The following is a 12,580-nucleotide window of genomic DNA, read 5'->3' as shown; positions in this document are numbered from 1 at the left end:
ATCTCTGAGAATTCCTGGTTTTACAGGTATTTCCAGAGTTTTCAAGGTAGTAGACATTATTTTGGTTGCTGAGTCTCGGAAAATGTTTCGCTAGATCTAAGGAGGCAAGCAGGGATGGATCGCTTTTTTGGGACTTTTTCGTTACTTTTTAATATAGAATGCTTCCGTTAAATCCAATTTAATTTTTAGTTAACTCATCCTAACGAAGATAGTTTAGTGCTATTAATCTCCCTATCAAAATTCAAAATATCCGCACCATAGAGCCACACTCTGTGCTTTTACTGAAGGTACACTTTAGAGCGCTCTCGAGTGTAGCTTCAGTGAAAACACAGAGTGTAGCTCTACGGTGCGAATATTTTGAATTTTTATAGGGAGATTAATAGCACTAAACTATCTATTTTTAGGGTGGGTTAACTGAAATTTCAATTGGATTTCACGTAAGCATTCCATATTAAAAAGTAATGAAAACGTCCCAAAAGAGCGATCCATCACTGGAGGCAAGCATCGTTTTTACAGAAATCTCAGTCAAGTTGGTTGCCGAGTAATCGGCTGTGCAAATCTCGGCAAAAAAAAAATTGTACCTCTTTCATCGTTCCTTATTCTGCTTAATCATTCAACTGGCATCCTTATAATCTTGTTTTTTTTTCTACAGAATTAATTATGGAGTTGCCGGATAAAATCGATACATCTTTTAATATGTTATTAAGTAATTACTATGTTTTACTACCCGTTGTGAAGCACAAAACGATTGGGATGTCCGCTCTTCCTATGATGAAGTTTCACCTACGCCATTGTCAAGATTCGAATTTACAAATCGGTAGCTCAAACGACTTTCTTGTTTATGATGCCTTCGATGTTGTGTCCTTAGTATGAAAAATCTATGGAATGCAATATCAAAATTGGCTGCTCCGAGATCTTTATAATAACAACAACCCCTTTGCCAATTTCAACAAGTTCTAAGAACTTCCAATAGCAATTTCATGATCTACATTCAAACCGGTTGATAACTGGCACAACAGCACCTACTCCTTCTTGCGCGAAATGAATATCAAGGACATCAACTCCATACCTACATAATCACGTGGCTGAATTCGGTCTGACGCAAATGGCCTTCATCAACGTGCTACCTCCAGCAGAATAAAAAAAATCCATGTACACAAAACAGATCAAGCTTTCTCAGTTTACAACCCCAGTCTCCGTCTCTCTCAATCTCATATATGACGCAATCCCAAGTTATGGAGTCAGCAAATCGTAATTGTATACCTATTCCTAGCGGAGAGCAAAACAAAAACTGAAACTAACGACCACGTTCCGGCGCACGATCTCGACACGCTGTTTTTTGCTCGCTTCAGCTGTACACACTGTGCTATTGACCGAATGGCGGTTTTGAAGGATGTTTTTATTTTCCTTCTGTTCGTTGATAGTCCCGCGCGCTTTTGCGATAATGGCTCTGATTGTACCTCACATATAAGTGGAGCGTTCTGTTTACTATCAACACACTGATGACCGACTGCGGCCGCGCTTATCTCACCACCAAAGAAATATTTCCTTTGATTTCAGCTGCTTGGCCATTATCAGGCAGTGTGTCGTTTCAATGCGAGATTGTGTGGCATGCAGTTCGCTTATCAGCAGCCAGCGTGAAAAAGGTATACGTTTCAGCTGATAAGCACGCTAATCAGCACCGAATAATTCTACTATTGTGCTCGCGATTGCTGCCTAAAAGTCTCTGTTTAGAAAATTGTAAATTGAATACCCAAACAACTCCGTTGAACGGTTTAATAACTCTGTTTTTGCTGTTATATAATTGCACTGTTTGTAAATAAGCGCATCACGTCAGCGAAATTTGATTTGCGATCGGGACACTTTCCTGTAGGACGATTCGAATGAAATTCTATGAACCGCATGAAATAAGAGATTTGGCTAAAAGTTTTTCTATTCTCTCTCTCTCTCTCTCTTTCCTCCGTGTAGTGTACCCGACCGTGATACCGATTCCGCCGGTTTCGATGGGCGATTCTACACCACCGACCCCATCGTCGGTGGCACCACTACAAAGCCCTATGGCTAATCTAATGTCGATCACCGAAACCCTGCCGCCGGGTAGCCCACGTAACGGTCCAAGCCCACCGGGACCGCCGCCACCACGAACGGCTTCCCGAGGTTCTCAACATTCGCCAAACAGTTCCGGTAGGTGGCTTCCTTTTTAAAAAAAAAATCAACTCCATTGCGCTCATTATATCACCCTCTGTAGAAGATTGTCACTTTATAGTCGACGTGTTTGATTTCCACCCTCCGTTACAATTTACAGCTATCGCGCATCAAAAACAAACTCCACCACGCTTGAGTTTTTTTAGCTGTACGATTTCTGTTTTGCTTTCGTTCTGCTTGATCGTATTATGCTGATACTAATAACCTAACACCTCCTCCCTTGCAGGTTCTTCTAGTGGTCGACGATCATCCGGTTCGCGGCACGTTTCCAGTACAACAGTCACATCAACGGAGGCAGCGCAGTCCAACTCGGGCGGTGCTTCCACTCCCAACGGAAATGGACCGAACGGTAATGGCAGTACGACACCGGTCACACTGGGACCCCTGGGGGCACCTTCAATAGCGCAGCAAGGCCCGCAACAACCGCAGTCACAGCCCGGTTCGCAACCGCCCCCGGATGGCGTCGGTGGTGCAGGACCTGGCGGAGCGCCTGGTGGTCCGGGTGGACCAGGTCCCCTGGGACCTGGACCGCCGGGACCCGGAGCGCCACCGGGAATCAACGGACCGGCACCAAACAGTGCACCCGGTGGAAATGCGCCCGCTCCCGCTCCGAATCCGACGCTCAAGTGTACCCTCTGCCAGGAACGATTGGAAGACACCCACTTCGTGCAGTGTCCCTCGGTCGGGCATCACAAGTTCTGCTTCCCCTGCAGCCGCGAGAGCATCAAGCGACAGGTGAGTGTGTTGGAATCGGTTGGAATGTTTGAGTGTTCTTCGAAAAAAAAAACAAACACGTTTCTACGGTTATGTGGCTGTATTTTCCAAGAAGTACTAATTCTTAAAATAGTGAAAAAACTAGATTCTTTAACATTCCCCAGAATGCACCATTCCCCACAAAAGCATTCCCCAGAATGCACCATTCCCCAGAAAAGATTATTATTATTTGATATTACAGAACAGCTTAATATACATATTTTATGGAACTATGTATTTATCAATTCCAAACCATTTTATAGCTCTTTAGAAAAAGACAACCTGCAAGTTTTCGAAGTGCATCATTTAAAAAGTCAAAGGGTCTATTATGCAATCCAATTCAATCAGTCGGAAACTGTTAAACCTTATCTTCTTCACTAGTTAATTGTAATTGGTTTATTGTTGTTTTATTGTTGTTTTACATCATGATGTTAACCTTATCAACTATGGTAAAAAAAATACATTCAAGCATGGTCATAACATAAAAAACATTAAAAAACATATATCTTATAGTCAGTTACTCTGCCGGCGAAAAACAGAAGAAAACTTTCGACGAAGCGCATCACGGGAGAGATGAAAGTCGAAAACAGATGAAACTCTGTTGAATGTTCTCTGCAGTCCCCAAATCGCACCGTACGCAGGCAGTATTAGCATAAGGTTATTACGAAGCCGTCGCGGTTGAACATTCAGGTCAATTTGCCTCAGGATAGCCTCGCAATCTGTCCTTCCTTGCAGGATATCGGCCACGGTTAGGGCTCTGCTTGTGTCTCTTCTAGTCCGGAGAAGTTCTAGGTCGATAAGTTGACAACGGCTTTCGTAACTGGGTAATCGAAACGGATCATTCCAAGGCAATCTACGCAACGCAAAGCGAAGAAAGCGACGTTGAACAGATTCAATTCTCTCGGCACCGTTGTTGTAGTTTGGGTTCCAAACCGCTGAACAATACTCAAGCGTCGATCGAACAAGCGAACAATAGAGAGATTTTAGACAGTAGATATCAGTGAAGTTTTTAGCTATCCTAAAAATGAACCCTAAAGTTCTTGACGCCTTATCAACAACATATGCAATGTGTTGCTTGAATGAAAGCTGCGAATCCAAGATCACACCCAAGTATTTCACCTGATTCACGCATTCGATTGTCGAGCCAAGCAGGTCATAGTTAAGTATTATCGGTTGTTGTTTTCGTGAGAACGTAATAGCGGAGCATTTGGCTGGGTTCACTACCATTCTGTTCTGAAAGTGACAGTCAGCAATGGAGCAGATCCGTAGGAAGATTTTGAGGTCATCTGCATATGATAACCGAGGAGCTTCGATGACCAGATGCACATCGTTGAAGTACAGTATGTATAAAAATTAACGGTCCCATGTGGCTTCCCTGAGGTATACCTGATGTGGCGAAGAAGCTAGCTGATCTGCAATCTCCTATGGCAACTTTGAGTTGCCGACCACCGGTAAGATATGATCGAAACCAACTCAGAAGATTACCGCATACACCGAGCCTGCCGAGTTTAGCAATCGCAATAGCATGGTTCAACTTGTCGAATGCTGCGGATAGGTCTGAATAAATAACGTCCGTTTGAACCCGATCCGACATGCTTTCGGTTATATACGATGTGAGACACAGCAGATTGGTGGTTGTAGAGCGGCCGACAGTAAACCCATGTTGATCAGCACTCAAATACTGCTTGCAATGGGACAGCAACGGTTCCATAATCACTAGCTCGAATAGCACTTAACGATGTAATTCCTCGATAGTTATCCACAGCTCGTTTCCTTCCTTTTTTGTGGACGGGAAACATGTCTAGATAGAGCTGGAATTAGGGCCTAACAGCTTTTTTAAACAATGACTTCTCTTGACGATTTCTTGAAATTAAAGGCTCGCCCATGCAAACAAACATCCTCATCGGGTAGGGAAAGATTTTCCCTATCGGATGGTTAGGTTGGTTTGCGTGAGTGTGCCTTGAATTCCTAGAAATCATCGATAGAAGTCATTGTTTACAAAAGCTGTTACGCCCTAATTCTAGCTCTATCTAGATGTGCGCAAATTTCCAGCAAGATGGAAATATGCCACCTGAGAGAGACATTCGGAACAGGTGAAGAAGCGGAATTAACAAGCTAGCAATATGTCTCTTCAAAAATACAGATGGAACTCCATCAGGTCCAGGATTGAAGGATGACTTGAGCAGAGCCGCGGCCTTAGAAATCATCTCAGCATTAACATCAATTGCAAACAGCGTTTGATCGTTTACTGGAACGTTCCTGGCAGCCAGGTTAATATGGTCGTCAGTTAGTATCTCATTAGTGAATACACTGGCAAACTTTTCGGAAAAAGGTGGCATATATCCTGAACAGTAGCAGCAACTTCTCCGTTGAATTCCATAGACGATGGGAGGCCGGATTCCCTGCGTTGCTCGTTCACGTAGTTCCAAAAGTTTGCGCTGGATGCCTCGTTGGAAACTTGAAAAGCATTCACCACTGACTCGCTGGTACATGTGATTCAGCCTCACATAATGTAGTTTCAGAGGAAGCGTGCGATACTTCGTAAATCTTCTCAATGCTGCTCTCTTGATTGACTTCAACCTACGTAGCTCTCTCGTCTGCCAGGGAGGGTGAGACACTTTGTGGTGAGTTCTTTTCGGGACGTGTCTGTCAATGACATATGCCAATACATGTGAAAAGGTTTGCGCTGCAGCCTCAACGTCATCTGGATCAAGGATGTTCTCCCATACCATGCTAGGCAATACATCTATGATGCTACGGTGGTCAGCTTTACGGAAGTCATAAGAAACCGTAGCAGGATAGCGTCGAAATCACGCACGAGTTTGCCCTCAACAGTGACAATTAGAGGAGGGTAATGTGGAACTAGCTTAGCTAGTGCACAAGGAGCCGAGGAAATGAATGGAGCCCTGTCCTGTGTGCTCACGAAGCAGAGCGACCATTTTCGTTAACTACATGGTTAATTTGCGAAAGCGTCGCTGCGCTGTAGTTGTCGAGAAGGCTAATAGCTCCTGCATGAAATGTAGAGCTATCAGGATCTGGGTACAGGAATCGGCTGTGAGATGGACTCCACGAAACGCCTGGCAGATTGAAGTCACCAAAAATGAATATCTCATCAACTGGAGTGGCACTTTCGACAATTGTGAAAACTGACCGACAGTGAGTATCAATGAGTTCACTCAATCAGGTGGAATGTACAGAGCGCATAGAAATAGTATGCGATCTCCCAGATTGATGGCTGTCCAAACCTGCTCCACATAGTTTCATGAATCGTGCTCGATGGCCTTTGCCTCCAACCCGCTACGGACAGCTACAAGGACACCTCCACCAGTAGATTTACGGCTGTTGTTAGGATTCCGATCGCAACGAAAGACCTCGTAGTCAGGACCGAAGACTTGACTGGAAAGCGTTCGATAATCGAGCCACGTTTCGCACAGGACAATAATATCGTAGCAACAATCCGATACAGCTAGGCGGTACTCTTCAACATCAGAATTCATTCCACCGGCGTTTTGGTAGAAGATCACGACATCCTGCTTGCGGCAAGGAATCGAACGACTGCTCTCCCTGGAAATCACAGATACATCAGGCAATAACTGACCATCATCAAGTCTCATTGGATACTCGCCATAGTGAGTGGGTTGGAAGACCCCCTCTCCACATCCGACAGCAGGTCCGGAACGACTACGATGAACGAAGGCTGCTGATGGCAGGACTGAGACGGAGGGATTGGGGCTTCCATGGGGTTTTCTTCGGCGCGTTCCGGGTTTCCAGGATTGGGAGGCATCATCACAATGGCTAACATAGTCAGAATTGCTGAAAATTTGATCGGCATCAGGCAGTGAATAGTCAATATATTGATTGTACTTGCTTGTAGAGGCAAGGTGGAAGACTCCTGATTCATATCCAGCCACAAGGTCCAGGACGACTATGCTGAACGCTGGCAGGAATCGGCACGACTGGGCTGGAGTAACCAGGAGCTTCCAAAGAGCGGTCTATTGTGCGTCCCGGAGATGAATTAGGATTATTCGAACAGTAAAGCGGATGTTGTGAATGAGTAGTATCAAAAGTGCTTCTCAACTGGAAACAGCCGGCAGGTGCTTGAAGCGTCGCACTGGAACACGGAAACTGATCAGGCAAATGACTGTAATTAATGTATGCATACTTGCCTGAAGACGATGCTTGGGAGACCCCACCACCGAACTCGACCGCAGGGCCAGAACGACTCTGATGTCAGGAAATAGAACGACTTTGATGGCGGGAAACAGCTAGCGCGACTGGATCGAGTGATTCGAGGTCTCCCATAATGCGACAAGCATTGCGTTCTGGTCTACAGCGCTTCAATTCACAACGCAAAATCCAATTCTGAAACAACAGACAGGGTCGAGTCCAGAAATGGGAGTTGAGAACTCGGAAGGTCCCGTAATAGGAGAGATAGTGATGGTAGGCGTGTTCAAAGGAGGCAACCACATGTTTTTTGAACCGTCTTCAAATTCACGGAACATGTATCCGATCTAAGAGCAGCTTCGCGTAGTTTGGGATCCATTCCGACTTTGTACGAGATGAAGCTCATACGGCTGATGACTAGCGGCACAACCTTAATCGGATCTTCGCACCGTACACAACCTTTCACCAGCTTCTCGATTGATTCCGATTTCACGCTAGGATGAATACGAGAAAGGTACAGCCAAAACAGCTAAGTAAAGGCATTGTCGCCTGTTACTGCTTTAGAACCACCAACAAGTGGTTTGTTAGTGAGCGCGACTTCATCGCGGCGCCGTTTTAATGGCGGTTGACGCATGAAATCAGAGTTTGTCGGAGTTGTCAATGCGATTCGTTTCGTTAGCTGAGCGATCTGCTGTTCTTGCTTAGCCATTTCCTTCCTAAGCTCAGCGTGTGCGATTTCCTGTCTCTCGGTGATAGAAATAATCACACTGCCAAACGACGAGACGGCAGTTTTGAACCGAGCACATTTCATCAGCTTCGCGCACTCGTTACACATCCAAAACAGGCTCGGGCTAGTGTAGACAATGTTCAGAGAAGCCTTATTCAGCTTTGTGTCGCCGCACTTTAGGTGAATCATCCTGTGGCAAAAAAAGCCATGCAGGAGACGGATTCTTCATCGCCTTTAACTGGTTTAGCGTATTGGTGCTGACTCAGTTTCCAAAAGTGATTTAGAAACAGCGGTGGAGATGCTCTAATACGCAAAGAGGAATTGGATTCTCAACATCGCCCAATGCTAGTCGTGTACAATATGTCCGATTGGAAATTTTTTCACTGTTTTCACAACACAAAATATGCTCTAATAAGACGATTATCGCAACGAACTACACTTTCCACTAACAACCAGTACAATATTACAAGTATACCGAACGGAAAAAAACGAATAACGATAGCCCGTGTGATAAAAAATTAACAAATTTAGCAGGGCAAAATCACGACGATGTGAATAACAACAACTCTATATGTCGAAGAATTCAGTGCCAACATTTCAAAGGGGCGTAATTGCTTTTGTAAACAATGGCTTTAGCCGTCGATTTCTCGCAACTAAAAGCTCGCCCCTCCAAATTACCAATGCTAGCTAGTAGAGGAAACATTCCTCTACCTGTTGGTGTCATTATTTTTCATGAGTGAGCTTTTATTCGCGAGAAATCAACGGGTAAAGCAATTGTTTACAAATGCAATTACGCCCCTTTGAAATGTAGGCACTGAATTGTTCGACCTGAGTTGAAGAATTTCTCGTGATGGATTAAAAAATCGGGGCATGGAACGTTGAACTACCGATTACAAATTTAAAACATTATTCCACACGTTATTATCCCGAATGGGCATTACCCCGAATCCTTTGCGAAAAACTATTGATTATATATTTTCCTTATATATTAAAAGAAGGGAATATTCCCTTCTTTATCGTATATTTAACGAATTAATTATGTTCTCTTTTATATATTAAAAGAAGGGAATATTCCCTTCTTTATCGTATATCCAAAGAATAAATTATTTCCTTTTCTTATATTTTCAAAGAAGGGAAAAGCCCTTGATCCATTAAGAAGTTTTTCTCTTCTTTTTATATACGCGAAAGAAGATTCCAGGAGTGACTATAATAAACAAAAATAGTCAATCTAATACATGGCATACTTTTCTGGAGAATGGTACATTCTGGGGAATGGTATTCTGGGGGAATGGTTCATTCTGGGGAATGTTATAGAATCAATGTGTCTAAACACGCAGCATCCGAGCTCATAGGTTATAAATCCAGCTCACAGCTAAACTCTAACGCCTATCTCCTTTCCTTTCCATCTACAGGGCTCTGGCGCCGAGGTGTACTGTCCTAGTGGCGAGAAGTGCCCGCTGGCCAACTCGACGATACCGTGGGCGTTCATGCAGGGCGAAATCGCCACGATCCTTGGCGAGGAGCTGAAGGTGAAAAAGGAACGCGAAACGTAGAGCCACCATCAACATCATCAGCATGATGTTGGAAGTTCTACTACTAGTGATGAGTTGATGACGTCCTCCTACCGTTACTTGTACTATAACAATAGCAGCAGCAGCAGTGACAACAGAAACAACAGTATCGCCCTCTACCAACAGGACTTGCCCAGTTCCCATGGCGCTGCGCCACAGCAACCCTTGTACTATCGTCATCAACAACAACAACAGCAGCATGGTCAGTTGGTAGCGGCCGCATCCAGTTTTTCAACTGCTCAGCCTTCAGCACAATCCATTGTTTGGGAGTTGGGCCATGCCGGAACTCGCCGTGAACTTGAGTGAAATCATTGAACTTTTTGCCACTGTCGTTCTACAGACAGAAAGGAATGGTTCTCGCAGCGGAAGTTCAACCAGTTAAACCATTTTTTTATAGGAGTAGGGAATGAATCTCTAAGGGATTTTGACAAAACTGTTGGTAAAACTAGCATGATGAAGAGAAAAGGAGGAAGTTTTATACGGAAACCGTTTTTTGGGATACAATAACAGGAACAATTGTTGTACATAATCAAAATAGTATAAGTTGAAACAAGAAAAACCACAAACACATAAAAGCTTGCTCCTCCCCCCGGGGAACGAACCCGTTCGATTGTGGGGCATTTTTTAGTGACAAGAGAAGTTCTCTTTTTTGGCGTATCTCGTACAAACCCATCGGACGAATGGAGCGGGATTTAAAATCACACACACAAACACACTGTTCATTTGTATGTTTCCTTTTTTCTTGAGAAAAATTGCATCAGTGAAAATGCAATAAGAAGAACTAGTTTTGTAGCAGAAAGGAAGAACATCGTAATTCTTAGTGAGAATTAATTTAAAGCAACAGCGGAAGTTAGAAGCGAAATAATGTGAATAATCGATTTAAGAAGGTACACAAATACAAGCTTATGCAGTAGGCAAGAGGTGGAAAATCCCTTACAATTGATATGTTTGTTTTACGGAAAGATTTTTTAATTAGTTAAGATTTTTATATTTCAACGTGCGGCGGAAAGGCGCGCTTGAATAATTACTACAAACAAATTCTTACATAACCGCCAGAAGGCAAACAGTTGCTAACGTATATAAGCCAGTTTATAAGGTGAAATTCGCAGAGCATCATAGCCCGAATTGAAACATTTTTTTTTGTATAAAGAAAAAGGATAAGAAAAACTTTGAAACGCGAGAAGTGAAACAAATCAGATAACTCTATTTTAAGAGTTGACCTATTTAATTTTTTAAATGCTATTATCTTTATTCTTACTTTAAAACAAGAACACACCATATATTTATGATTATTAATATAGTTTTCTTCTTTTAACGAACTACCTGTACATAGCCGAGAGGAACCTAGAGTGTAGGCGAAAGAGCGAAAACGTGAAGCATTATTTGTTTTTTAATTTAACAATTTTAAATGGATGGAAAGAAGAAGAAGAAAACATGTTAAAACGAAGAGAAAGAGTTCGTAAATACAGATGAAAAACTATTGGTCTTACAAAGCTTGTGTTCTCTTACTTTTATTTTGTTTAAGTTACATTTCCCTTGTGTTTGCTGAAATTTGTCTTATCAACAGAAACGACATTGCTGGTCAATGTCGAAGCTCGTCAGTTTTCTTTTTTTTTTTCTTTAACAAATAGGTAGATCATCAATGCTTATCGACCGATACTGGTTTACTAAAACCTTCTCAACATATCCAGAAACTGGTTTCGTTTAACAGCTAGGAACTGGGCAGGTTTGTGTTTTTTTTCTCAAATGGTGTGCAAGCAATTCCCTTGAACCGGAATTTTGAAATCCACCGTGGCTGTTCATCTATTGATTAGTTATCAATCATGACGGTGTAATTTCCAGCTGCGAGGTGTTAGTTGATCTAGCAGTTTTTGCCAACAGAGATGTTTTTGTTTGTTTGAGTTTGATTGTTTTTTTGCTTCGTTCGAAGCAAAGACGTCATCAATCATGAAATCCGGGAGCTCTCTATTTATACCTACCTACGGACAAATTTCCCGTGATTTATGTTTTGCTTTCAACTTTTTCCATGTTTGGATTATCATTGCGGTGATCCTGACATGTTGTTTTTCATCTTTTAGAGATCGGGAATCTGAATTTGATGCAAAAACGTTGGCATTTCGATCAAATGCCGTTTTTTCTCTCTTAGAACCTGATTTGCAAATGATCGCAGTCAAATATATACTGACGCTATTCGCATAACAGTCCCACGTACACACTTAGATTTTTTCGCCGAGATGCGCACCACCGAGCAGCTCGGCATTTTATTTTGCTGGATCTCAGTGAAAAACTTGCCGAGATTCAGCTAACAAACGGGAATTTTGCCGAGATCTCAGCTAACAAACATATTTTTGCTGAATTTCCAGCAAAATAAAATGCCGAGCTGCTCGGTGGTGCCCATCTCGGCAAAAAAATCTAAGTGTGTAGATTGGAAATGCGCAGGACATGGGACTTCTAAACGAATAGCGGCAGTATAATGCATCAGTGAATTTCGAATTTCTGTCCTTAAGCTATTAAGGTTTAAATGAATGCCATATGTCAAGGAAAGGAAAAAATCAAAGAATCACCCATGCTCTTGTTTTCGTTCGCACCATACAAACCACCTTTTTTTTATGGATCGAACGGTTCGAACGAAAACAAGAATATGGGTGAATATCTAGGGGACAAATCAAGGGAAGAGATCAAGATTGAACAATTGAAAAGGCCTCAACTCCATTTTGTAAACAAACCTTGTAAGGCCATTTTCTCGCGAACCGAAACCTACATCCGTAAACCTAACACACACTCGGGAAGATGAGAATTTCCCCTACACCTTTTGTTGGCTTGCGTTGGCGGACTTCGGTTCGCGAAAAAAGTCAAACAAGGTTTGTTTACAAAATGGAGTTGAGGCCTTTTAAATTGTTGGTCTTGCTAGGAAGTTGGCTAAGATATGCCTTCCAGGGCATGCTCATCTGAGCAAAGATTCTCTCATTGTTGGCCCTTCTAAGATGGCGGCGGCTTTTCCTTTGCTCTGTGAATGCTCAGTGCCGTACGAGTTTTCCTTCAGTCCCTACCCAACGACGTTGCACTGCCTATAGTTCCCATGTGCCTTTCTTAACTATTAACAACTATTTATCTTATTCGCGGGGTTCCCGGGCTGTTCATCGACTTTTTCTTTTGATAG

General features: G+C 42.9%; 1 protein-coding gene across 6 annotated transcripts in view; it reads left to right on the top strand.

Annotated features, from left to right (window-relative positions):
• The window catches only part of Pits (Protein interacting with Ttk69 and Sin3A), a 65,128-nt gene extending 54,215 nt beyond the window's left edge, over positions 1-10,913 (top strand). For 4 of the 6 annotated variants that reach the window (XM_065228101.1, XM_065228100.1, XM_065228099.1 and 1 more), the window contains 3 exons: positions 1,969-2,184; positions 2,432-2,940; positions 9,262-10,913. In XM_065228101.1, coding sequence (XP_065084173.1) covers positions 1,969-2,184; positions 2,432-2,940; positions 9,262-9,402 — 866 coding nt within the window. In that variant the 3' untranslated portion in view covers positions 9,403-10,913. The remainder of the gene's footprint in view (positions 1-1,968; positions 2,185-2,431; positions 2,941-9,261) is intronic. The other 2 variants (XM_065228103.1, XM_065228102.1) reach the window with 1 other exon arrangement.
• Positions 10,914-12,580: the final 1,667 nt, after the last annotated feature.

The sequence above is a fragment of the Ochlerotatus camptorhynchus genome, unplaced genomic scaffold, assembly GCF_037179485.1.
Source record: "Ochlerotatus camptorhynchus isolate MF236.1 unplaced genomic scaffold, CSIRO-AGI_Acam_v1.1 ptg000282l, whole genome shotgun sequence".
Taxonomy (NCBI): domain Eukaryota; kingdom Metazoa; phylum Arthropoda; class Insecta; order Diptera; family Culicidae; genus Ochlerotatus; species Ochlerotatus camptorhynchus.
Note: the sequence above shows the minus strand (reverse complement) of the source record. Positions and strands in the feature narration are given on the sequence as shown.